The 25,660-nt window shown below is 54.8% G+C and overlaps 1 protein-coding gene across 1 annotated transcript in view; it reads left to right on the top strand.

Moving 5' to 3' along the window:
* Positions 1 to 25,660, top strand: part of LAMC3 (laminin subunit gamma 3) — a 60,928-nt gene that overhangs the window by 22,453 nt on the left and 12,815 nt on the right. The window contains exons 5-20 of the mRNA XM_030838545.2: positions 1,627 to 1,815; positions 1,895 to 2,012; positions 3,269 to 3,367; positions 6,062 to 6,198; positions 8,793 to 8,903; positions 10,763 to 10,955; positions 11,133 to 11,251; positions 13,609 to 13,827; positions 15,483 to 15,671; positions 19,258 to 19,503; positions 20,349 to 20,502; positions 21,165 to 21,307; positions 21,800 to 21,978; positions 23,307 to 23,448; positions 24,479 to 24,684; positions 25,062 to 25,138. Of these exons, the coding sequence (XP_030694405.1) occupies positions 1,627 to 1,815; positions 1,895 to 2,012; positions 3,269 to 3,367; positions 6,062 to 6,198; positions 8,793 to 8,903; positions 10,763 to 10,955; positions 11,133 to 11,251; positions 13,609 to 13,827; positions 15,483 to 15,671; positions 19,258 to 19,503; positions 20,349 to 20,502; positions 21,165 to 21,307; positions 21,800 to 21,978; positions 23,307 to 23,448; positions 24,479 to 24,684; positions 25,062 to 25,138 (2,521 nt within the window). The remainder of the gene's footprint in view (positions 1 to 1,626; positions 1,816 to 1,894; positions 2,013 to 3,268; positions 3,368 to 6,061; positions 6,199 to 8,792; positions 8,904 to 10,762; positions 10,956 to 11,132; positions 11,252 to 13,608; positions 13,828 to 15,482; positions 15,672 to 19,257; positions 19,504 to 20,348; positions 20,503 to 21,164; positions 21,308 to 21,799; positions 21,979 to 23,306; positions 23,449 to 24,478; positions 24,685 to 25,061; positions 25,139 to 25,660) is intronic.

Genomic DNA, 25,660 nt, shown 5'->3' with positions numbered 1-25,660 from the left:
CGCCTGCCGCCCAGCTGAAGGCACTTCACATCTGAAGTGCAGATGCAATTATATTCATCCACGGAGCCCCTTGCTCCAAGGTGAAGTCCACTGACCACGGCTGGCTGCCCAGCCTCCCTGAACCAAGCCCTGGCTGACCCCTTGACCTCATAACTGCCCCTGCGCCCCTCCCTGTCCCATCACAGTGCACAACGTCCCCACCCTCTGCCCTGCCCATCACATGACATGCCACCCTCCCACACCACACTGGGTGAACCTTGCTTCTCTGCCTGTGCCACAACTATCCTCTCCCCTCCTGCCTGGGACTCTCCCTTCCCTCTCCTCCCCTCCTTTGCCTGGACACTTCCTTCCTGCTCACGCTTCAGGTCCCACTTAGCTGTGACTTCCTCCAGGAAGGCAGCTGTAGGGCCCTCCTTTCACCTCCCGGAGCCTCCCTGCCTCTCCCATCACAGCCCTTCACCTGCAGGATATCCACCTGCTTGCTGCATCTGACCTTGTGTGCGGGCACTGGTCCACACCATGCTGGGCTCACCACGGGAGCCAAGACGGAGCCGATCTTTGGTACATACTTTTTTTTTTTTAACATGAATGTATTTTGTTTTTTTATTTAGTTTTGGCGGCATTGGGTCTTCGTTGCTGCGCGAGGGCTTCTCATTGCTGTGGCTTCTCTTGTTGTGGAGCACGGGCTGTAGGTGTGCAGGCTTCAGTAGTTGTGGCACGTGGGCTCAGCAATTGTGGCTCGTGAGCTCTAGAGCGCAGGCTCAGTAGTTGTGGCGCACGGGCTTAGTTGCTCCGCTGCATATGGGATCTTCCCGGACCAGGGCTCGAACCCATGTCCCCTGCATTGGCAGGCGGATTCTTAACCACTGTGCCACCAGGGAAGTCCCTTTGGTACATACTTTTTAAAAACGTAGGAAAAGTAAGCTGGGATGAAGTGAGAGAGTGACATGGACATATACACACTCCAAATGTAAAATAGCTAGTGGGAAGCAGCCGCATAGCACAGGGAGATCAGCTCGGAGCTTTGTGACCACCTAGAGGGGTGGGATAGGGAGGGTGGGAGGGAGGGAGACGCAAGAGGGAAGAGAGATGGGAACACATGTATATGCATAACTGATTCACTTTGTTATAAAGCAGAAACTAACACACCATTGTAAAGCAATTATACTCCAGTAAAGATGTTGTTTAAAAAACGTATTTATGAGTGAATGAAAGGTGACCTGTATTTTCCATGCTTCTGAGTGACCGCATGGTCACTGGGGATCAGATTCACATACTCTTATGGCTCAGAGGATCCACAGGAGATCTTGGAGGGAGCCACGCTGCCACTCGAGAAGGTAGCCAGCCTGTGATCCATGACCAGGTGACTGTACGTCCTGGCTTGCCTGGGAGGGTCCTGTGTGGGGGTATATTTATTAGTGGTGCCCCTTTGTTCTCGAGAGTGTCCTGTTTTGGAAGATCAATTGACTGGTCTCCAGATCCTTGATCAAGCCAGGCCTGAACTCCATCCTTGCCCTTCCTCCAGCTGCCTGCTCACTCACCACAAGGAAGCTGATCGGCCCATACTCCCCTCCTGCCATGTGCTGCGGCCTCTCTCACACACCCTCCCCCGCCTCCTGCCCACAGCTTGCAACTGCAGCGGCCGCTCTGAGGAGTGCATGTTTGACCGGGAGCTCTTCCGCAGCTCGGGCCATGGTGGGCGTTGCCTCCGCTGCCGTGACCACACAGCCGGGCCACACTGTGAGCGCTGCCGGGAGAACTTCTATCGCTGGAAGCCACAGATGCCATGCCAGCCCTGTGACTGCCACCCAGCAGGTGAGTGGGCCGCACTGCCCCGGCCCCCACCCTCGCCCACCGCCACGGGCTCCTGCTGCCCTGTGCCCTTCCTCCCCAGGCTCCCTGCACCTCCAGTGCAATGACTCCGGCACCTGCATCTGCAAGCCCACGGTGACGGGCTGGAAGTGTGACCGCTGCCTGCCCGGGTTCCACTCGCTCAGTGAGGGCGGCTGCAGGTGAGGGCGGTGGGGACAGTGGGTGTAGATGACCCAGCAAGGGCGCACGGTGGCAGATTTGGACTGAATGATGGGAAGCAGGAGGGAGAGTCCCAAGCCCCTCGGAAGGCAGAGTTGGCAGCAGGTGGTTCCCCGGGGGCGGAAGAGGAGGAAGGGATGAAGGCTGACCCCCTGGGGTTCTGCTTCAGGCACCTGGGCGAAGGGAGGCCATTCATGGCAAGGGGAGCACAGGGTGGGGAGAGGCTGAGTCTGCAGTGCTCGTGGGGCATCCAGGGGGACAGAGATGGGCAGGGGCTACTGGGGTCTGGACCTCAGAGGAGGGTCTAACGCTTTACTATCACTTGATTGAGAAAATACACAATGACCAAAAAAAATAAAGCCCTTATAAATTCAGAAGTACTATTAAATGATCTTGGCTTTGGTGCATTGCACCAGTCTCCTTGTATATATTTGAAAGGCCGTGGAAATGCCGTTGGGGAGGTTTGGGGAGTCTCAGATCTCTCTCAAAATACTCAGTCGTTCAGGCATAAAACTGGCCATTAGGTGGGGACCTGGATGCTTCCCCAGGGTCTCTGTGGCCTCTGGGCCTCTGTACATGCCACTTCTCCTACCCTGGAGCATTCTCTTCTCCCTCAACACCCTGCCTCTCCCCAGCCTGTGTCTGAACAAAGTCCTACTCATTCTTTAATTTTCAGTCAGGGTACAACTCCCCACCTTGTTCCCACTCCAGACACCTCATTGGTGCTGCCACAGCCTCTTCTTGTACCTTGTCTCCCATAGCTTGTATCAAAGTACAGCATCTACCTGTTTGCCCGTCCATCCTCACTGGACTCTAGGCTCTGTGAGGACAGGGACCGTGTCTTACCAGATGGGGGATGGATGGGTGGATGGGTAGATGGATGGGTGGGTGGATGGAAAATGCATGGATGGGTAAGTGAATAGGTGTGTGGGTGGGATGGATAGAAGGATGGAAGGATGAATAAATGGATCAGTGGTTGGAAGCATGCACAGATGGATGAATGCGTGGATGGATAAGCAGGTGGGTAGGCAGATGGATCACTGTTCAGGTGAGTGGGTGGGTCACTTCCTTCACTCAGTGGGAACAGTAGAGCCAGGGGGCAGGCTCTTGGGTCAGCCTGCCTCCTGTTCCTCTCGGGCGTGGGGAAGGATAGAGAGATTCCTTCCAAGGAGGGTGGGGTATTCCCACGCTGGAGTTGCTCGTTGGACGCTTTCCTCTTGTCCTCTCTCTTTGGCAGACCCTGTACCTGCAATCCCGCTGGCAGCCTGGGCACCTGTGATCCCCGCAGTGGCCGCTGTCCCTGCAAAGAGAATGTGGAAGGCAACCTGTGTGACAGGTGGGTGAACCGATCCAGTAATAAGCCTGCTGGAAGTGACCTCAGTGGTGGTGGGAGGAGCAGGGGCCATCATCCTCCCAGACTTGGGCAACCCCACCACCTGGCACCCTTCCTGGAGCACCATGGATCTGACACCCAGGAAGTTATCTAAAGACTACAATACCATTTATACTTTGACCCACCACCACTGAGAGTTCATAAGCTGTGAAAATACATCTTTTTTCCCCTATCTCAGAATCCTGAAAAGAAAGAGCTAGAAAGGATAGGAGAGACCATTTAATCCAGGGAGAGCAGATACATGGTACTCGTACCACAACCCTCCCATCTCACACTCAGGGCAGACATCACTAGTAGAGCGCTACCACAACCCTCCCATCTCACACCCAGGGCAGACATCACCAATGGACCACAGCAGTTTACCATGAGCTCTACTGTAACCTCAGAATCCTTCTCTACGTCCTGCTCCAAGAAGCTCCCACCAGTTGAGCTGAGATTCAAGCTTGTTTGCCATCCTTGCCATCCTATCATGGTACAAGCGGAGCTTCTAAGGCTCGACGAGGCAGAAGGACTTTTCCCTGCCCTTCCTCCTTGATGTGTTTAGGGGGCCTCCTAGCCCCAGCAACAGGCTGGCAGACAAATGTGGGTTTACGTCCTTGGGCACATTCTGTCCCCTCTTCCTGGCTTCATCTCCAACCTCTGAAGCCTTTGCAGCCAGCGTGGGGTGTGCCAGGGCCTCTTTGATCCTCTGGCCATGGGAACCTGACACGGCAGTATATTGTGGACTCTACCCTTGCCGGACTACGTTGGGCCTCTACTGGTTCAGGAAGAAGCCCAGCCTTGACTCTCACCTTGTCCACGCGGGGCCTGTGGGTCCTGGGGTGGGAGGTGGACTCCCTGCTGGGTCTTCCTCCCCCAAGACCCCTCAAGCTGAAGAGACAGAGTGGAGTTGGGGGACTAGATCCCACTAGCTCTACTCCACTGCCTCGTACCTTGAGGAGGTCTGCCTCTGAGCCTCACTTTACCTGTTTGTGAGATGGGGGGGGCTGGTGAGATGTGTTCGTTGGAGCTGGCCCAGCTTTGGGGTAATTGGCATCTTCTTATGAATTGGATTCCTCCACCTGGGTCGGCCCGAATGGAGCCCTCGTGGTGCAAACCAGGAATATGTGTTTGTGAAAGGCCTCTGCAGGGCTCCTGGGAGAAGTGGCTGATTCTGGGACTGGGGCGGGGAAAACACAGGATGGACCCGAAGCATCTTGTAGAAAGCAGGGAAGTGCTTAAAAACAAAACCAGACAGAGACAAACCCAGAAAACCCCAAACCAGGATGGGGGCCCGTGTCAAACGGACATGAGCGCCAACCTGAAAGAGTTCCCAGAGCTGGAACAAAATAAATAACAACAATATCGGATTATAACCCAAAGTATAAAATAAACATCCACGAGTCCACACTGATATAAATAGATGAGTGAATAAATAAATACAGGGGGATGAAGGGACAACTCTTCCTGGCAGAAGAATTCCACATTAGAAATGGAGAAGGGATGAGGGAAATATTAAAGTACTGTTACAATATCAGAGTAACGATCGCTGTAGGCCAGAGCCGCTGATGAATGCTGACATTCGTGGGCAGAACTTGAGGGAGAAACAGGATATTTGCATGGCCCCCAAATATCTCCCTCAAAATATTTACTAATTACTGTGGTGCTTTCACCATAGGTTCTTTGATTACTGCCCCCCTCCCAGAGGTGGAGATTAATTCCCTTCCCCTTGCCCCTGGGCTAGATTTAGTGACTTTTTTTGACGGCTGGAATATGGCAGTTTTGCAGTGGAGAAACCTGGCAGGGACTTCCCTGGTGGTCCAGTGGTTAAGACTCCGCACTCCCAATGCAGGGGGCCCGGGTTCAATCCCTGGTCAGGGAACTAGATCCCACATGCCACAACTAAGAGTTCGCGTGCAGCAACTAAAAATCCCGCACGTGGCAACGAAGATCCTGTGTGCTGCAACTAAGACCTGGCGCAGTGAAATAAATATTAAAAAGAAAGAAAGAAAGAAAAGAAACCCGGCAGGCAGCACCTTAACTAAATGGTGAAGGTTAACTTCACCAGTGATGTCATACATGACCAGTGATGTCATACATTACCAGTGACATCACACAGGTATCGTTTACCCTGATATGATGTGAGAAGACGGGCACTTCGCCTCTATTTCTTCCCCAAACCCACAGCCCCAGTCTAATCTTGAAAAACACCAGACAAACCCAAATGGTGGACATTCTACAAAATATCTGACCAGTACTGTCAAAAGTGTCCAGGAAAGACCGAGAAGCTGTTACAGATGAGATTAAGGACACCGTTAAATGCAATGCCATGTCCTGGATGGGATCCTGGAGCAGAAAACAGACGTTTGTGGAAAAGGGGGAGAAATCCTAATAAAATCTGGGGTTTAGGAAATAACGTTAATCAGTGTTAACTTCTTGGCTTTAATAAACGTACCCTGGTAATGGCAGATGTTAACATTAGGAAAAGCCGGGTGAAGAGGCCATGGGAACTTGTGTCTACAATCTTTGCAACTCTTCTGTAAATCTGAAATTAAAACAACTTTCCCCGGTGATTCTGGGCTCCGGTTAGTCTAGCTGGGATCCCCCGAATGCAGCCAATTCATCTGGCCCCCGTGGGCATGTCCGCCTCCATTGCAGATGTCGCCCGGGCACATTTAGCCTGCAGTCCCACAGCCCAGCCGGCTGCAGCAGCTGCTTCTGCTACGGCCACTCCAGAGCATGTGCGGCCGCTGCGCACTTCCGGGAGCACCACATCCTCTCCGACTTCCGCCGGGGTAAGAAGTGCCCGCCCTGCAGCCACCTCCGAGCGCAGCTGGGACGGGCGGTGCTGGGTCCTGCTCTGGGGAGATCCTGCGATGGTGGTATGGGTGGGTGTGGAAAGGAGGGGGCAGCCTCGGGCCCCAGCCCGGGCGTCTCCCGCAGGCCCACACACCGGCCGTGCGCCTCGGGGTCCTTCAGTATCCCCAGCACCTACCTGCATCCCTCGGCTCCCTCCTGGCCGCTGCCGTCTTCCTCAGCCTCCAGCAGGGGTGGGGGGTGGGCACCTGGCAGCCTTTGGAGCCTGTGGGGGAATTTCCAGTTGCTCCTTGGCCCCCTAGTGCTGGGGATCCGGGCTCAATCCCCTGGTCTCCATTTACTGAGCACCTGCTATATGCCAGGCACCATGCTGAGCTCGTTATGTCCATGGAACCTCCTGGATTCCCTGGCAGGTAGATATTCTCATCCCCATTTTACAGATAAGGCACCTGAGGCCCAGAAAAGGAAGGTCACGTAACTTAGTTGTTAGCACCTTGGGTTCATCAGCTCCCGAGTTTTGCTTTTCACTGCTGTGCAGGTCTTCTCTCTAGGTCCAGGGGTGCTGTGGGGACCTGGGTCCCCAGCTCCAGGTGGATCTTTGGGGCAGGAAAGCAGTGGAGCTCTGAACTCTGCATTAAATCATGGCCTGCGTGGGTCCCTGCCATGCCCACTGAGTCTCCCCACCCCCGCATCTCCCCCAGGGAGCTAGAACCTCAGGGCTGGCTCTGGGGCGCCCCAGATGCAGGGGAGCAGTGCGCCCTCTGCTGGACACCACGCAGAAAGCAGGACGGAGCGGGGCTTGGAATGGGGACCGCCTTGTGGTCACTTGGGCTGTAGTCCAGGATGTCAGCGTCAGAAGGGACTCATTTTATAGATCCTAGAATAACATCACGATCCTCCTCACTTGGAGCCAAGCCCTGGGTTTGGCCCTTCAGTCTCAGCATCTCACGTGATCTCACTAACACCCTCGGCCAGCGGTTCTCAAACGTTTTGATCTCTGGATCCCTTCATGCTCTTGAAAATGAGAGAGAACCTCAGAGTCCTTTTCTTTATGTGGGTTGTTTATACGGATATTTTCTGTATTAGAAATTAAAACAGTAGTTTTTAAATATCTGTGTATTAATTCATTTACGGATGACCGTAGTAAACTTATAACAAAATATAACTTCTGCCTGCGGAAAATAACGCTCTTTTTAAAAGACAAAAAACTTTGAGAAGAGTGCTACCCGTTTTACATTTTTGCACATCTCTTTAAGGTCTGGCTTAATAGAAGTCAGCTGATTGTTACCACGGCTTCTGCCATTTAGTCTGTTGTGATATCACACATCCTGTAGCTTCTGGAAAATTCTCACTGTAAGAAAGAGAATGAAAAACGCAAATAACATTTTAATGTTATTTAGAAGATAGTTTGACGCCATGGACCCCCTGAAAGAGCCTTAGGGATCTCCCAGGATATTCAAATCAACTTGAGAACTGCTACCGGGACCACAGTACCTCATTGCCTCCATTTTGCAGATGAGGCACTAACCGGCTTCAGAGAGGTTAAGTAACTTGCCTAGGGTCACACAGCCAGCAAAGGGGCAGAGCCTAGTCTAGCACGGAGGAGCCCCGGACTTCCCCTTTCTGACCTCTTTCTGTTTCTTCATCCCTCCCTCCTCACCCCTTGGGTGCCCCAGGTGTTGGGCCTCCACCATATTCTCCAGCTGCCCCCCTGGAGAGCACCCTCTGGAGGTCACTTGCTCTGTGCCCGACTGTGCCTGGTGTACTGCCATCACCAGAGGGAGGGTGGACTGAACTGGGACTGGGTTCCCACCCTGACCTGGCCACTTCCTAACCAGATGGCCTCCCTGGGTGCAGTGGGGCTCGTGGCACGCATACCTGGAAGGACGGGGTGGTGAGGTCACGGGCGAGGAAATCTTCTGAAGACCTGAAGACAAGGTCTAGTCCAGTCTTGTTAGAGACTGCCCACAGTGGGGTCTCCGGGCCGTCCTCACGTCATCATGTGCTCAAAGCCCAGCGAAGGGGACTTCCCTGGTGGTCCACTGGTTAAGACTCCATGCTCCCAATGCAGGGGGCCCAGGTTCGATCCCTAGTCAGGGAACTAGATCCTGCATGCTGCAACTCAGAGCCTACATGCTGCAACTAAAGATCCAGTGCGCCACAGTTAAGACCCAGTGCAGCCAAATAAATATATTTTAAAAAAGAAAAAAGCCCACTGAAGGGGCAGGGCAGGCCCAGAGGTCTGACTGTGCCCCAACAGAGCCGGGTCTCTGAGCCTCCCAGCTCCTCCTGGAGCCACCTCCCACCCCAAGACCCCCATCCTGATCTGGAATGGGGTTCCGAGCTGCCTGGCTCTGGGCACGGAGCGTTTGCTAGCACCAGCTGGCTCTCATCCCCCCCGGCCTGTCTCTAGAACAGTCTCTCCCCTCCCTGGGTCCTGGTGTTTCAGGCTGCACTCAGGCCTCTGGGGGTCGTCCTTGGGACCCGGGAAAGGGTGTGAAGTGGGAGGGGGCAGAGGCCACCCTCCAGGGCCTCACTTCATAGGGGCTCTGTGTGTGTGTTTGCTGTCCAGGAGCCGAGGGCTGGCGGACCAGAAGCATGGAGGGCCCAGAACATCCTGCACAGTGGAGCCCGAGAGGGCTTCTCCTGGACCCAGAGGGCAAGGAGGAGCTCACAGCACCAGGTACCTGCCTCCACAGGCAGGGGCAGGGCTGCCCGCGTCCATTTCCTGTGGCTGCTGTCGCAGATCACCACCAACTTAGTGGCTAAAAGCAACGCAGATGTATTCTCTTAGAGTTCTAGAGGTCGGGAGTTGAAAACGGGTCTTTCTGGGCTGAAGTCAAGATGTCGGCTGGGCTGGGCTCCTTCTGGGGGAGGCTCCGGGGGAGAATCCTTCCCTGGCTGTTTCCAGCTTCTCCAGGCGGCCTGCATCCCTCTGCTCGTGGCCCCTTCCTCCTCCTCCAAAGCCGGTCAGATCTTTCTCACGTTGCATCTTCCTGACACCGCCTCTTTTGCCTTCCTCTCCCATCTCTGAAGGCCCCTTGTGATTACGTTGGGCCCCGCTGGATAATCTAAAATAATCTCTCTACTTGAGGTCCGGCTGATTAACAACCTTAACTGCTCCAGCCGCGCAGCATAACATATTCACAGATTTCGGGGATCAGGACCTGGACACTTTGGGGGGCCATTTTCCTCTGACCACGTGCCCCACAGCCTCTGCTTCCTCATCACAGCCTTGCCACCCAGGGCTCCCTCAGGCCACTGTCGCACCCCAGACAGTCCCTGCGCGTTTCCCATCAGCGTCTCATCCCGCCAGGCCACCGCACCCCCATGCCCGGGACCATGGTATTCCTGTAGAAGCAAGAAGTTCTAGATTATTCTGAACCACTCCCCACCAACTGGGCAGCTTTGGTCTCCTGGAAACTGTATCAGACCAGGAGCCTGGAGCCCATTCTTAGCTCCACTGTGGCCAGATATGGGGTCCACTGGCTCCCTTCACCCAGTCCTGCCCGTTCCCTCTCTCTGCGAGAGGGGCTAGAGAGGGGCACTCAGACGTCCGAGGATGCAGCACCCATGTGCCCTGCAGCCAGGAAACAAAGACCATGGGGTCCTCGGGTCCCCTCCTGGGGCAGGTGTTCCAAGTTCAGAAGCCCGAGAGCAGAAAACACGCTCTGTTCCCTCGTTGCTTTGTCAACGGATTTAAGAAGGAGTTATTCGCTCAAGTGTTTGCTGGGTTCTCTGCTGGGTGTGCTGGGCACACTGCAGTGGGCAGGGCAGGTGGTGGGCGAACTCAACCGTTTTGATTTCACTTCTTTTTACGCACACATTCAACAAACACTCTCGTGAGTACGGAAGGCCTGAAGGGAGGAAGGATGGGGTGTCTCTCGGTCCCTTTCCTTCTGTGTCATGATCTTCTGCCGAAGCACTTGGCTAATACAGAGAAATGACCAAGTAAGACGGGCTATGACAGGGCCCCTCGGTCCTTTATGCGTCTGCCTTCTTCCCGCTGGAAGCAAGTTCCGATTCCCATGGGAAGTGTGGCCCTTGGGGGCTGTCAGTGCCCCTGCTTAGTCACACGTGTAGCACGCTTGCCTGGTACTCGCTCTGAGCCTCACTAAATGCCGTGGATGCGGCTCCCCAGGGATTCTGAGCTCACGGGGTTGGGCGCCATGAGCGCCGTGTGCACGGGCAGGCCTTGCGTACTGTGAGTTTCTCCTCTGCTCCTGTACAGACTCCCTTGTCCCACGACACTACACTTACAAAACCCAAGTTCCAAAATAAAAGTCTTAAGAGTGTCAAGATAGGGACAGCAGAGCGTTAAGCCAGGCGTGGGGCCCCAGGTAACTGCCAGGGTCACATGCCCAGGAAGCCAGCCCTGTCTGCGGAGGTATGAATGGGCCACCCTCAGCGTCTTCTGTGCAGGGACCCTTTGATTTTGTAGTTTTATCTTTCGAAGGTTTAATTGGCAATAAAATCATTGTAGACATTTAAAATCCAGCTAATTAATTGAAGACCGTCAAAGCTGCCCTGTCTTGTCTTTAGAGAAGTTCCTGGGAGACCAGCGGTTCAGCTATGGGCAGCCCCTCACACTGACATTCCGGGCCCCCCCCAGGGGCTCCCCCATCCCTGCGAGGCTGAGGCTGGAAGGGGCGGGTCTGACCTTGACTCTGCGGCACTCCAGCTCGCCCAGCCCCCTGGACACCAGGCAGCCAGGGGAGGTACAGCTCAAGTTCCTGTAAGTGTCCCGCTCTGTCCTGAGAGATGGGGTCGAGCAGTCGGGGTGGTCCCTGAGGTCCAGGCACACCTGGTTCCCTGGGGTCTGGGGGCTCCCACCCTCCCCACTCCTGCTGGAGGATTCCTGACACCACCTGCCCCGGGCCTCACGTCTGCTTTGACCCCGTCGCCCTGCCAGGTTGCAAGAGACCTCCGAGGACGTGGACCCTCCACTGCCGCCCTTCCACGTCCAGCAGCTGCTCACCAATCTGACTGCTCTGCGCATCCAGGCCAGTGGCCACAGTGCCAGCCCTGCCGGTGAGTTAGGGACACCCCCAGCCCCCAAACCAGCTAGGCCCCCGGGCTCTTTCGTGCATAGCCTTGCTGAGTCCTCACAGCAGGCGATCATCGTCCCCGCTCTACCACGAAGGAGTCTGAGGCTCAGAGAGGTTGGGACGCTTGCCCAAGTTCATGTAACCAGTAAGGGCAGCTGGAGGGGATGCTGAGCAGAAGCAGGGGCTGGACAGGTGAGGGGCCTGAGGATGGACAGCTCTAAGGGACAGGTGCTTGGCCACAAGGCAGCCAAGAGCCTGGCGTGGTCGCACCATGGCAGAGTCCCCCACTGCCAGGAGGCTGCACCCTAGAGGGCCCTAGGTTGGTGCTGGCCGCAGGGGCCAGGCCAGGGTTCCCAGGGTATCACTTCCCCCTGCTGGTGATCAGAGGTGTTGCACCTAGAGAAAGCCTGGTTTCTAAACCCTCTGAACCAGCCAGCGAAGTCATCACAACTTCAACCGGGACTTCTAGCACCTTCCATCCTGGTCACTGGGTGATTGCCCTGATGGTCCTCTGACTGTTCCTGGTTCCCCCCTTTTTCCTTAATGTACTTTCTCCTCTCCCCACCCCGTGCCTGGTCCAGGGATCCTCCATGCCCCTTTTTAGAACAGATCTTTCATATATAGCACCCCTTTTACTATCTGGAAATGAAATTCACAGATATTATAACCTAGACACAATTTTTAAAAAACAGTATAATATTCTAACTGTAGTACACAGAATAAATAAAAGGAAAGTAAATGATATTTTAAAATAACCGTATGAATTCCAGTCCCTGCTTCTAGGAGGGTGATTTGCTCCTTTTGGGAACCCCTGGCTTAGATGGCCAGCCTTTCCTGGGGCGCCTTTGAGTCCAAGGCTTGGGGGTTGTAACCCAGCCCCCTCCAGCCCCAGACCTTCCTCCTCTTTGGGGCTGTGGTTTCATTGCCTTCACCCCCATCATCCTTGCCAGTACTCCCTGCTCCCCAGACCCCCCCTTGCAGGAATTTCATTTTTACTCTTTCCAGCAGCTTCCAGAACTTCCTTCTGTCACTCACTCAGCCGTCAGTTAACAGATGTTTACAAAGCACCTACTTAGGCCAGGCCCGTGCTGGGGGTGAACTGGACACGCACGTGGACATATTGACACTCATCTCACCCCACCCCCCAAACCTCCTCTGCCCACTGATAACGTTCCGGGGTGTATCACTCCAGACCTTTCTGTGTGCATGTACTTACATTTGTATTTTTTTAATACAGAAATGTGATCCCACAGTATAGTGGTCTGCCACTCGCTTTTTTCAGCTAACGGTGCATCCTGGAGGTTGCTGCTTGCCTTACACGTAGAAAAGGCTGGCTCTGCACGTCCACCGCATATCACTCCGTGGTAGAGACGCCCCATAAAGTCTTACCCACCCCCCTACTCATACGTATTGAAGTGGTTTCCAGCTTTTCACCATTGCCAACAGCGCTGCAGGGAACACCTTCGTATAAAGGTCTTTTATCCTCGTGCAAGTGTGTCTTTAGGACACATTCCTCAAAATGGAAACGTTAGGTCAAAGAGTGTACATTTTGACACATGCTATCAAATTTTGCTTCAGCAAGGCTGTACCAGTCTATATTCTGATGACAGGTGTCCACTGTCCTCCCCTATTTACCTGCTCTGGTTTTCCTCCAGTGTTTACAGAGAGTTTTTATATTTTGTCCCAAGTTGCTAGTTGTTTTCTGTGGGACGGTTGGTCTGAGAGGAGCTACTCCCCTGTTACTAGGAGTAGGACCTCCTAATTTGTATTCCCACCGTCCCGTGCCTGAGTTCCCCACACCCACATCCTCCACTGTCACTGACTGTAACATGCTCACCAATCTGAGGGTCCTGAATGATAGCAGTCTTTATTATTTTTTTTGCGGTACGCGGGCCTCTCACCGCTGTGGCCTCTCCCATTGCGGAGCACAGGCTCTGGACGCGCAGGCTCAGTGGTCATGGCTCACGGGCCTAACCGCTCCGCGGCATACGGGATCTTCCCGGACCGGGGCACGAACCCGTGTCCCCTGCATCGGCAGGTGGACTCTCAACCACTGTGCCACCAGGGAAGCCCGATAGCAGTCTTTAAATGTACATATCTTTAATAACCAGTGAGAGTGAATGTCTTTCTGGAAAATTCCCAGCCATATCTATTTCTCCTTCTGAAAATTACCTATTTTTTCCTTTGCCCTTGGTCTGTTTTTTAAAAATTATAAGTGATCCATGGACTGCCTCTGTATACGTGGGCCAATAACCCTTTGCCTTTTACATATGTGAATAGGAAGGTTTGGGGGAGAAACGTGTGTGGAACTCTCTCCTTCTCTCTCTCCTCGATCTGCAGGCCCAGTATTCCTGACTGAGGTCCGGCTCACGTCGGCCCGGCGGGGACTCTCCCCGCCAGCCTCCTGGGTGGAGACTTGCTCGTGTCCCAGGGGCTACACGGGCCAGTTCTGTGAGTCCTGTGCTCTGGGATACAAGAGGGAGACACCACTGGGGGGTCCCTATGCCAGCTGTGTTCCCTGCACCTGTAACCAGCATGGCACCTGTGACCCCAACACAGGTGAGTCTCCCTGCATCCCCCCCACCCCCGCAAGGCCACCTGGGCACACAAAACAGCGAGATGAGTACTGAGCTGCATGCTCAGCTATGAGCATGTAAGTGATCGCGAAAAACAATACCGATAAAATGGTAACCTCGAGTCCCTCCAAGTGCTAGACACCTTTTTATATGCTATGTCATTGAATCCTGCAAAAACCCCTGGCGGTGCCGGGACCATTCCTGTCCCATCTTACACGTGAAGGACCTAAGGTGCAGGGAGGCTGCACGGCCAATAGGTGGCAGAGCTACTCCTCCCACAAGTTCAGTACCAGCTATTCATCCCCACTTGTAGCAGAGGAAACCTGGGGAAAGACCTCGCCCGCAGTCACTGGGCAGGAGATGCCCGACAGGGGCTGGACGCTGGTCCCTCACACAGGAGGTGGGAGGGTCAGCGCCCTGCTGCTCTCCTGGAGCTGCTGGGGTCTCTGAAAAGGGAATGCCTTTTCTCAGCTGACAAAGCACAGTAACCTGGGAAAGAACGGGCCAGCCAAGATGGGCATGCACCGGCAACATGAGGGGTCTCCCCGCTTCTTGTGCCCACGGCAGGCATCACTAATCGAGCCAGATGAGACCTCATAGTCCTTCTATGCAGTGCTCCAGGAGAGTTGTCTCATGAGATGGGACTAGTTTGTCATCCCTCAGAGCCCCTCGCCTTGGCATGACTTCCAGCTCCATGTGGGCGAGTCCTCATCTGTAAAATGGGCGCAGCAGCCACTGCTGTCCACCCTGGATGGGAGGAGGAGTAGTGAGCATGTGGGTGCTGGGCCAAGAAAGCAGGGCAGGTGTGACAGCTCCCCCTGGATGCCACCCCTGCTCCGCTTGTCCGCCCTGCGTCCCCTCTCCTCCTGTTCACCTCAGTCCCTGCTGGGTGCTGCCGGGGGCCTCTGGGAAGTGCTGGTCTTGCTTATCCCCTTCTCGGCCAGGCTCCTCCCTTAGTCCCTGGCAGTGGCTCTGAGAAGACTCCAGATGCTGTGGGGCTGGAGAAAGGGGTTTGCAGAATCCCCTTCATTAGAAACCAGTGGGCAGAGACGGGGGTTCTGTTCTGTGAGACCAGGAAGCCTCTGGAAACCCATAGACCCCCTAGATGGGAGCCTCATGTCAAGGCCAGAATCCTGGATCTGTGTCACTGTCCCTGAAGTTAAGAGGACACGGAGGCTTCAATTAAAAAGATAAAGAGGACACAGAGGAAGAGGAAAAGGAAAACTGGCAGCAAATGCTAGCTGTATCGTCAGCTGGTTCGGTTACAGGTTTTGGAATACAAAATAATAATGACGACAGTAATAATAATTGTGTGCAAGAGACTGTGCAGGGCACTTTGACTGCGTGGCCTCATTGAATCCTGATGAAAACCTTTTGAGGTCAGAGCCATTTATGCCCATTTTGCAGGTGAGGACGTTGAGGCACAGGGGTGCCCAGGTTCACACGGTCAGTAAGTGGTGGATGTGAGCCTGGGGTGGACACTTCATCCCTGGGCTATGCTGCCTCCACCTTGGAAGTGTTCCCACCCCTTTTCTGCCTGGGGCGTGCTCTGTGACCCCCACGGCCAGAAGCCTGCCTGCTGCCTCTGGAGCGTCTGGGCTCAGGCAGTGGTGACCAGGCGCTCGTCTTGCCCCTCAGGGATCTGCCTATGCGGCCACCACACCGAGGGCCCATCCTGTGAGCGCTGCTCGCCAGGTTTCTACGGCAACCCCTTCACAGGCCGAGCCGATGCCTGCCAGCCCTGTCCGTGCCCTGGACAGTCGGCCTGCATGACCATCCCAGAGAGCAGAGAGGTGGTGTGTACCCACTGCCCCCCGGGCCAGAGAGGTGAGTGGCTCATGCCGTGGGGCCCCTGCCTCTGCCCGGCCTCCAGGAGTGAGTCCTGGGTCTGGAGTGGGACAGATGACGGAGGGCCCAGCTTAGGGGTGACAGGCCTGACCTCTGGGGACACTGAGTCTCGTAGCCCCATAGCCAGGAGCCCGGGATGAATGGGTTCCCGTCAGAACTTGGGCCACTGAACATACCACGTGGGATTTTGGAAATCCTCATGTCCGGTCCTGGCCCCGCAGAGCCTGGTTTAGTAGCTTAAGACAGAGCTCAGGAATCCATATTCCTATCAATTTTCCCCCATAGTTAAGGTGGAAAACCTCTGATTGAACTTTCAGCTTTAAAAAAATGTCGTCATGGGAATTCCCTGACAATCCAGTGGTTAGGACGCGGTGCTTTCACTGCCGTGGGCCTGGGTTCAATCCCTGGTCGGGGAACTAAGATCCCGCAAGCCACGTGGTGCATCAAATAAATAAATAAAATTTTAAACTGTCACCAGATAATGTGTGAAGCGGAAGTGTCCCCATCCCCAGCTCTCTCCCTGTTCCTCATTCGCGCTCCGGGACTCAGAGTCATCCTAGACATCTGATTTTCCTAAAAAAAAAAAAAACAGCTTTATTGAGATATTATTCACATACGCTATGATTCACCCATTTAAAGTGTACAGTTCAATGGTTTTTCAGTATATGCCAGTATTGATTTTTTTTAAATTTTGGCAAATACGCATAACATAAAATTTGCCATTTTAACCATTTTTAAGTGTACAGCTCACTGGCCTTAAGTACATTTACAACGTTGTGTGGCCATCACCACCATCCATCCACGGAATTTTTCTTCATCATCCTAAATAGAAACTTCACACCCATTAAATTATTGTTTAACAGTTCTCCCTCCTCACAGCCCCTGCCATCCACCGTTCCAGTTTCTGTCTCTGAATTTGACTATTCTGGGTACCTCATGTAAGTGGACTCAGACAGCATTTGTCCTTTTATGTCTAGCTTCTTTGTTTCTTCCTTCCTTCCTTCCTTCCTTCCTTCCTTCCTTCCTTCCTTGCTGCGTTGGGTCTTTGTTGCTGCGTGCGGGCTTTCTCTAGTTGCGGCGAGCGGGGGCTACTCTTCATCGCGGTGCACGGGCTTCTCATTGCCGTGGCTTCTCTTGATGCAGAGCACGGGCTCCAGGTGCGCGGACCTCAGTAGTTGTGGCACGTGGGCTCAGTAGTTGTGGCTCGCAGGCTCTAGAGCACAGGCTCAGTAGTTGTGGCGCACGGGCTTAGTTGCTCCAAGACATGTGGGATCTTCCCGGACCAGGGCTCGAACCCGTGTCCCCTGCATTGGCAGGCGATTCTTAACCACTGCGCCACCAGGGAAGCCCTGTGTCTGGCTTGTTTCACTTGGCATAATGTTCCAAGGTTCCCAGACATCTGGTTCTACATCTAGTACCTGTGGCTGCATCAGGACAGCCCATTATCTTGGTCCTGTCAGATGCCTGCTTTGTTGAGACCACTCTGAAAGCAGCTCCCTGATGGCTAGCAGGACTGGGGAGATGCCCCAGAGCAGGGGTCCCAAGAACTGAGGGAGTGAGGTCCCACCACAGGACCCTGCCCCCTGCCATCATAATGCCCCTTTGTTTCCATAAACTTCCCCACATTTTCTGGCTCCCTACCTGTGGCTTCCTCTGGTCTGCAACATGAGGGGATCCCATTCAGTGAGAGGGTAGACACTTAGAGAAGGTACCCAAGGGAGGATTTTTGGGGAGCAAGCCACTGCTGTCCACAGAGGGAACCCTGGGAAGGCTCCCTGGGGTCGACGTTAGGCCCTGGGGCTTTGTACCAGTTCCTGTCTTTATCACACCAGCATCCTTCAGGTCCCACCAAAGCCCTCACCCAGACAGTCTGAGCCGGAACTGACCAGGGTCAAGCCCTGATCCCTGCCTGCCTCACTTGTCTACCATCCTGAACCCTTGCAGCTGCCTCCTACCTGGGAGCTGTCCTCACCTGGTCCCAAGTGGATGGCAGGTTAACTATGGGGACCACATTCTTCATCACCAGCTTCAATCTCCCCCTTGCCCGTCTTACTTTTTTTTTTTTTTTGGCCGCGCTGCACAGCTTGTGGGATCTTAGTTCCCTGAACAGGGATTGAACCCAGGCCCTCTGCAGTGAAAGCATGGAGTCCTAATCATTGAATTCCCCCCTCTTACTTCCTTTCTATTTCAGAGTCTCAAAGCCAGACACTAGCCTCTACCTTGAACTCCATTCAGATTTTTCTTTGCCTTCCTTTTCTCTCTTTTTTTTTCATCTCTTCCTTAGTATTCCTCCTCTCCACGTTCAAGGTTGCCTGCCTTTAGTCGCATTAACTTGATTTCAACTGGACCAATGAACTTCGAGGATGCAGGGAGCCCACAACTATCTTTCACCATGACAGTAGCTCTTTTTTAAGTTATAAAGTTAGTAATACTCATGGTAACAATGTCAACTGTTTGTAAACGTGTAAAGAGGAACGTGAATGTGCATACAAGCAAGAAGACGACTTAAGATGCCCGTCATCCTGCCACCCCCAGAGTCCCCCCAGTCGTCTGTCTCATGCAGATATACACAGAGAGGTAGGTGTACTTACCAAGAATGAACTGACACTGCATAAACCACATAGTCCAAGTGTGTCCTTTTATGCCCCGTCTGTGTTCAGAGTGAATCTCCCAGGCCATGACCCTCCAAAAGCCTCCTCACACACCTTCTTTTCTGAGACTCACAGTAACCCTGGGGCTGGAAGATGAAGCAGCAGCCCCAGATCAAACCCAGGAAGCAAGGTGGGAGTATGAAATAAACAGTCCAAATGGAGTTCAGAAACCATGAGAAGCAGAAAAGGCAAAGGGGTCAGAAACCGCAAACGAAAAAGCAACCACAGCTGAGGGAGGGCGATGGGGGAGAGGATGAGGTACAGAAGGGTGAGGAGGAGGGTGACGGTGATGTTGAAGATGGAGACAAGGAAGATGATGATGAAGGTGATGAATGACCAAGATGATGGATGATAATGATGGAGATGATAGATGATAATGATGAAGATGATGGATGGTAATCATGACAGAGATGATCAAGATGAAGGTGACGTCGACAAAGGCAATGATGACGATGATGATGAAGATGGTGGTCAGGGCGCTAATGAAGAGAATGGTGATGATGATGAGAATGTGGGTGATGACACGATGACATGATGACAAGGAGGGTGGTGATGGTGAATGGGTGATAACAGCCACTGCTGTTGAGCACCAACCATGTGCCAGGATCTGTGCTAAGTGCTTTGCACAAGTGATCTCACCAAACCTTCTCAACAGTCCTTTGAGGTAGCTGCCATTATTGTCCCCACTCTGCAGACAAGGAGCCCAAGTTCAGAGAGGCACAGTGACTTGCTTAAGACCACACAGCCTGCTAATGGCCCAGCTGGGCCCTGGCCCCAGGTCAGACTGATCCCAGAGCCCCTGCTCTGCTCCACAAGGAGACCTGAGGGAGCTTACTTTGGTTCATGCCCGGCCTCACCCTTCATGGACCCAGCGGGCTGGGTTCCTCAATCACACAAGGTTTCTCCTTTCCCAGGGTGGCGCTGTGAGATCTGTGATGATGGCTTTTTTGGGGACCCACTGGGGCTCTCTGGGGCCCCCCAGCCTTGCCAGCTGTGTCAGTGCAGTGGGAACGTGGACCCCAACGCAGTGGGCAACTGTGACCCCCTGTCCGGCCGCTGCCTGCGATGCCTACACAACACGACAGGTGCCCACTGTGAGAGCTGTGAGGAAGGCTTCTACGGGAGCGCCCTGTCCCCTCGGCCCACAGACAAATGCGTGCGTGAGTACCCCCCTCCCAGACCCACAGGGTGGGGCGTGGTGGGCCCCTTCTCCACCAGATCCAGCTGGCTGCTCTGCAAGGCTGTGCAACCTTAGGCAGATTACTCACCTTCCCTGTTGCCTTGTCAAGAAAGTGTAAGGGTTTGCTCTTCTCCGAGGTCTTTCAGCCTCGGGATCTGATCAACTCTGACCCTGTGATTTTTTCTTTTTTTTTCCTGCCCGGATAATTTAGCACTTACCTCACGCTCCACAGTTGGCATGCAAGACTGTCCCAGATGGCCTGCGGCACTCATTACGTTTGTCCTGCCCCTGGGCTTCCTGTCAGGCCGTGCCTCCCCACCAAGGTGCTCCGCCCTCTGTGCCCTCTCAGAGGGCCACAGTGTGCGTGAGCTCGTGGGAGGCTTCCAGAAGTGCTGCAGGGAGCAGCTCAGTATTTGCCCCAGACTCACTCGCTCCTGAGTCCTTGCCGCGTATGCAGCACCTATCGCCTCTTGTTTCATGGGACCCAGGAGAGCAGAGACAAGGGGCCCAAAACAGTGGGAACAGAGGTCTGCCCCTAACCCCCAACCAAGTTTCTGGCCTTCTCTCCAGCCTGTGGGGGCTCAGGGCAGGCTCAGAAGGGCCATCTGCCACCACGACTATTCTGGGCTGTCTCTCCAAGGACATAGAAAATGGGCTGAGGCTTGACCCCAACCCTAGAACCTTTTTGCAGAGATGCTTAGGCGTCTGAGCTGAACGTGAGTCATCTCTGTGGGCTCCCCATCTTCTCTGCCGCTCCTGGGTCCCCAGAGGTTGAATAGATGATCGGCGTGGTTCCCCACCACCCTTTCCTGCTCCCACCCCCAGCCTGCAGCTGCGACCAGGCGGGCTCAGTCGGCGAGCAGAGACCCTGTGACCCAGTGACCGGCCAGTGCACCTGCCTGCCTCATGTGACCGGACGGAACTGTGGCCACTGCAGCCCTGGCTTCTACGACCTCCAGCCTGGAAGGGGCTGCCGGAGGTGGGTGGGGCGAGGCTGTGGGTGCCCTTCCCCTGGGTGTTTCTCCAGGATGGACGAAATCTCCAGGGAGCCTCCAGAGAGGGGCCTGGCTTGGCATGTGTCGTCCCAGGCCCACTGCCAGGTACACTGTGCCCTGCACTGAAGGGGGACAAAGGGACGGTCCCTTGGGGGTCAGATTCATGGCCCTGCCAACCCAGGCTGCAGGCCAAGAGCAGCCCTAAGGGATGCCCAGGTGGGCAGGGGCTGGTTGGGTCTCTGATTCCCTTCTCGGTAACTCTGTCGCTCTGTGACCTTTTGGGCCACAGCAGCAGCTTAGATACCATCTTTAGGGAGCAGTGGAGAACTCCAGGGAAATGCCCAGTGAAGCAAACAGGTTTCTTCCTGACCAGGCTTCTCAGGCCTTTAATATGCTAATTGCATTGTGACTTTCCAACTGAAGGGTCTAGTCCAAATGTATATATGTCCCCATACCTTTTTTGTGGGGGGAGCATTTTATGAGACTGTGCTTTCCGGGGCCCAGCCTGAGGGAAGCTGTTTGACATGTGCAGACACAGAGATGGGGCCTTGTCAATAGAGGCGTGATCACCAGCCCTGGCCGGCAGAGGTGGGACTGGGAATGGCCCAGAGCTGGACTCAGACCTGGGTCCCTTCCCTTGTCGTAGCTGCAAGTGCCGCCCGCTGGGCTCCCAGGGGGACCAGTGCCACCCCAAGACCGGGCAGTGCCCCTGCCGCCCAGGCGTCGAGGGCCAGGCCTGCGACAGATGCCAGCTGGGTTTCTTCGGCTTCTCCATCAGGGGCTGCCGGGGTAAGGAAGCCGGGTCCTTCCCAGGCTGCCTAGAGAGTGAGGCTTCTAGGAAAGAGGACCAGTGGGGCAGATGGCCACGCCGCAGGAGAGAGATCAGATACGGGGCAGGTTTTCTTAGAGCAGCCGTGGGAACGTGGAGTGAGGGAGCAGCGCAGAAGACGGCATGGGAGGCCAAGAATCTAGCCCTAGACTCCACTGCTAAATCCCTGTGTGCCTGGGGCCATCAGGGCACCTCTCTGGGCCTCGTTTGTATGGTTAGACTGCGTGGCAGTCCTAAACCTGACTGGTCCTCAGATCCCAGGGGCACTGAAATAACTCAGGCTCTCAGCCGTCACCTCCAGCCTTCTGAATCAGTCTCCCAGGAAGGACCCAGGAATGTACTTGAGCTGCCCATGGGGTCTGAAGCAGCCAGGCGCAAGGGTGCGGGGGACCTGGGGGTTCCAGTGTGGGGTGGCCATCAGGGCACCCAGCGCCGTCTGCCCCGCCCCCCAGCCTGCAGGTGCTCCCCGCTGGGCGCCGCCTCGGCCCAGTGTCACGAGAACAGCACGTGTGTGTGCAGGCCCGGCTTTGTGGGCTACAAGTGTGACCTCTGCCAGGACAACTTCTTCCTCACGGCCGGCGGCACACACTGCCAGGAGTGCCCGTCCTGCTACGCCCTGGTGAAGAAGGAGGTGAGCTCTCCCATCCAGGCCCTGCCCAGGGCCGCCCCACCTTCTGTTCATTTCACGCCCCCAGTGAGCACCAGCTCTGTGCTGGGCACCGGGAAATGCCCACTTACCCACAGCTCTCAGACCTTCTGGGACCACCGGCCACCTCCTTCTTGTGCCCACCCAGCCATCTGGCCCAGCCCCACCTCTGCCCTTCCCTGGCTCCTGAGCGGACAGGAGAAAGGTGGCTTCTGTTGCGTGTCCTTCCCCACCACCCAGGCCGAGGTCTCACACTTTCTCAAGTTCAATGGGAACGAGACCACAGAAGGCCCTTTGGGGGAGGGTCAGGAGGAGGGCAATGCCCATTATGGGACACAAGCAGTATCTCAGGCAGGGAGGTGGTGTCGTGCAGGGGTCAGGAGCATGACCTCTGGGGTTCCCCTACCCCCCCCAACCCTGTTAGTTGTCACATGCCCAGGCAGGTGACAGCCTTGGTAAGTTTCAGTGTGTGTCTCCTACTCCAAACTGAAATAGTTCAGGCCTGCAGCCCCTTAACCTGAATCCAGTGATGGTTCTGTAGAAAGATAGGCTGGCGTGTGCTGAATATTAGGTGCCGCTCCCAGCGGTGCCTGGGCCGGCCCCCTAACCAAACCCAGTGATACATCTGCAGGAGAACAGGTGAATAGTCACACCAAGGGGGTAAATCGAGATCATAAGTAGCCTTGTTCAGAGCAGTTTTTTTTCTAATTGAGGGCAGGGTTTTTTCAACCTGATTCTGCCACCCAGTAAGGAATGGAAAGCTTTGCAGGTTTTCAGAGCATTTTGGACTTTGGAATCGAGGACTGGGCTCGGGACCTGTATCCCCTGCCCCTTAGGGCGGTTACAAGGTGAATGTGAGCTGGTGCGTGGCCAGCGGTCGCTCACACCTGGCTCCTAACAAGTGCCCCGTAAATGTGTGTATTGTTCATACGATTGAAAGAATGGGGCTAGGAGACGTCGCAAAGCACCCTCACTCGGCCTGCAAGGATCACATGCCTGCTCTGTGCCAAGTCCCGGGAACATAGCAAAACAGACAGAAATCCTCCTGGGGCTTCCCTTCCCATCCCTCCCTCAGTAGGGCAGAGGTGTGGTCGGCTGAATGCCAGCAGGGGCTGTGGGTATGAGAAGGGAAGGGGCAGCTCCGAGGACAGGGTGGGCACAGCTGGTTCTCAGAGGTCCTGTGTGTGCTTAGCTTTGAGGCCCAGGGTAGGATCGGAGAAGGCAATGCTTGGGGTGGGCAGGCCAGGCAGAGGTTTCCAAGCAGGACTTTAGGCCACCAGCCTCCCACACCGTTCCTTCCCTGTCCTCTCCAGGCTTCCAAGCTAAAGGCCAGACTGACCCTGATGGAAGGGTGGCTGCAGGGGTCAAACTGTGGCAGGCCCTGGGGACCACTGGACATTCTACAGGGAGAGGCCCCACGGGGGGACATCTACGAGGGCCACCCCCTGCTGCAAGGTACGGTGGGAGAGCAGAGTGGAAGACTGGGAGGCAAGGGGAGGGGGCTGGCTGCTCAGATGCCCCCTGTGGAGCCCTTCAGTCTGACCTCAGTCGGGTTCACCCCTAGGAGAACTCACTTGCTGGGAGAGCCTGTCTGACCTCCCCAACTAAGTGAGTTCCTCCTGCTATGCAGTCCTGTCATCCCACGAACCTCTCTTTCAATATCCCTCACCCAGTTGTACTTTGTAGCTTTATACAAAGCTACAAAATATAGCTCTGACTATAGCCTCGGTCCCCATGCCCCCTGCGCCACCTACACTGCACCCATAAAGCTCAGTGAGGACAGGGGGTGGGTTTATTCGTTGAGTCAGTCACGCAACAAATAATCATTGGGGCGCTGTCCCAGGTGCTGAACAGGTAAAGTTCCTGCCGTCTTTGACTGTTGGCCGTTTTGCTCACTGCTGTATCCCCAGCATAGAAAATAAATGGGTAAATAAGAAAAAAGATTGTCATTAGGTCCACGTGCAATTTGTCCCTGGGACACTGAAATTTAGGAGCATCAAACGTGAATTGCTTATTTTCTTAAATTTCGCGTTCACAAGCACCTGTACTCCTGTAGCAGCCGTAGGTGAGCTGAGCACCTGTTTGCAAGACTAACAAAATAGGGAGCCATCAGATGCTGTGTGTTGAAACTCCCACACTGAGCCACGCTGCGAACTACGGAGCTGACTCAAGGCGGGTTTTACTGCTGTCTCAGGTTCAGGAATTGTTCGCTGTGGATCTAGAAGGCCTGGATTCCTTCCGGTCCTTCCTCTGTGGCTGACTTCCTGTGTGGGGGACCTTGGGTCATGATTTGCCGTCTGTGGGCCTCAGCCTTCGCATCTGTAAAATGGGGAGGCCTTTCCTTTGGAACCAGTGCTCAGGCCTGGTGATGGAGTCAAGCTGTGCCCAGGAGGAGTAGAGGACACAGATGGGGCCCCTTGAAGTTGCAGGCTTTATTGTGAAATCTCGACTGCTCTGTGACTCCTGGACTCTGGGCTTTCTGCAGGGGCCCAGGAAGACTTCCTGGAGCAGATGACAGGCCTTGAGGGTGCTGTGAAGGCTGCCCGGGAGCAGCTGCAGGCACTGGGCAGGAAAGCCCACTGTGCCCAGGCCAGAGCTGAGAAGACCTGCGTCCAGCTGGCAGACCTAGAGGCGGTGCTGGAGTCCTCAGAAGAGGAGATTCTGCATGCAGCCACCATCCTTGCATCTCTGGTACCCCAGGGGACCCCTCCCCAACTCCTCCCCTCTGCTGAGCCTGGGGCATGCCCCCGCCCCCTGCTTTGGGAGGCTGTTTTCTCATCTGCAAAATAACGGTCACACAGTGCCTCCTCTGCCGACTCAGTGAGATAATATTTGCAAAGAACGAGCCGTATTCCAAGTAGACAGTGAATGCCCAGCACGTGGTAGGCGTCGTTATTGTTACTTCCAGGCTCTAGGGCTCCGCCCAGTGGATGCTGACTTTGTAGCTGGCTCTGAGCGTTTATGAAATAAGTGGAATGGCCCAGGTCTGCCCACAAGTCGCCAGATGTGGGCCCTGCCCCCCAGGGATGGGCCACCCGCTTCCTCCTATTTCTCTCTCTTCTCTAAAGGCGATTCCTCAGGAAGGGCGCGGCCAGCCCACCAACTGGAGTCATCTGGCCATAGAGGCCCGTGCCCTCGCCAGGAGGTGAGCCCCCGTGCCCTGGGAGCGTGGTGAGGTCCTGGCCGCACAACCATGCAGGGAGCCCAGCCCTTCTGCTGGGGGCTTCCAGGGTCAGGGCCAGCCCCATAGGTATCCCCACCCCGGGAGTTGGAATCACTTGAGTACAGAGCTGAAGTGTCATCGCCATGGGAAGGAGAGGTGTGCAAGGATGGCATGAGATGCAAGGGGTCGGGGTGGGGGTCTGCCGACATTGGTCGCCTGAAGGCATCTGAGAGCCTTCCCTGGCTCTTTTTTTTATAACAGCTTTACTGAGATATAATTCACATGCCACGCAAGTCAACCCGTTCAAGTACAGTTCAGTGGTTTTCAGTGTATTCACAGAATTGCACAGAATTGCACAGAATTGTGCAACCATCTCCGCAGTCAGTGTTAGAACAGTTTCCTTACCCCAGAAACAGGTACCCATTAGGCATCGCTCCCCATTCCTCTTCGCCCTCCTCAGCCCCTGGTAACCACCAATCTACTTTCCGTCTCTATAGATTGGCC

The sequence above is a fragment of the Globicephala melas genome, chromosome 6 (genome assembly GCF_963455315.2).
Source record: "Globicephala melas chromosome 6, mGloMel1.2, whole genome shotgun sequence".
Lineage (NCBI taxonomy): Eukaryota > Metazoa > Chordata > Mammalia > Artiodactyla > Delphinidae > Globicephala > Globicephala melas.
This window is presented reverse-complemented; position numbering and strand designations above follow the sequence as displayed.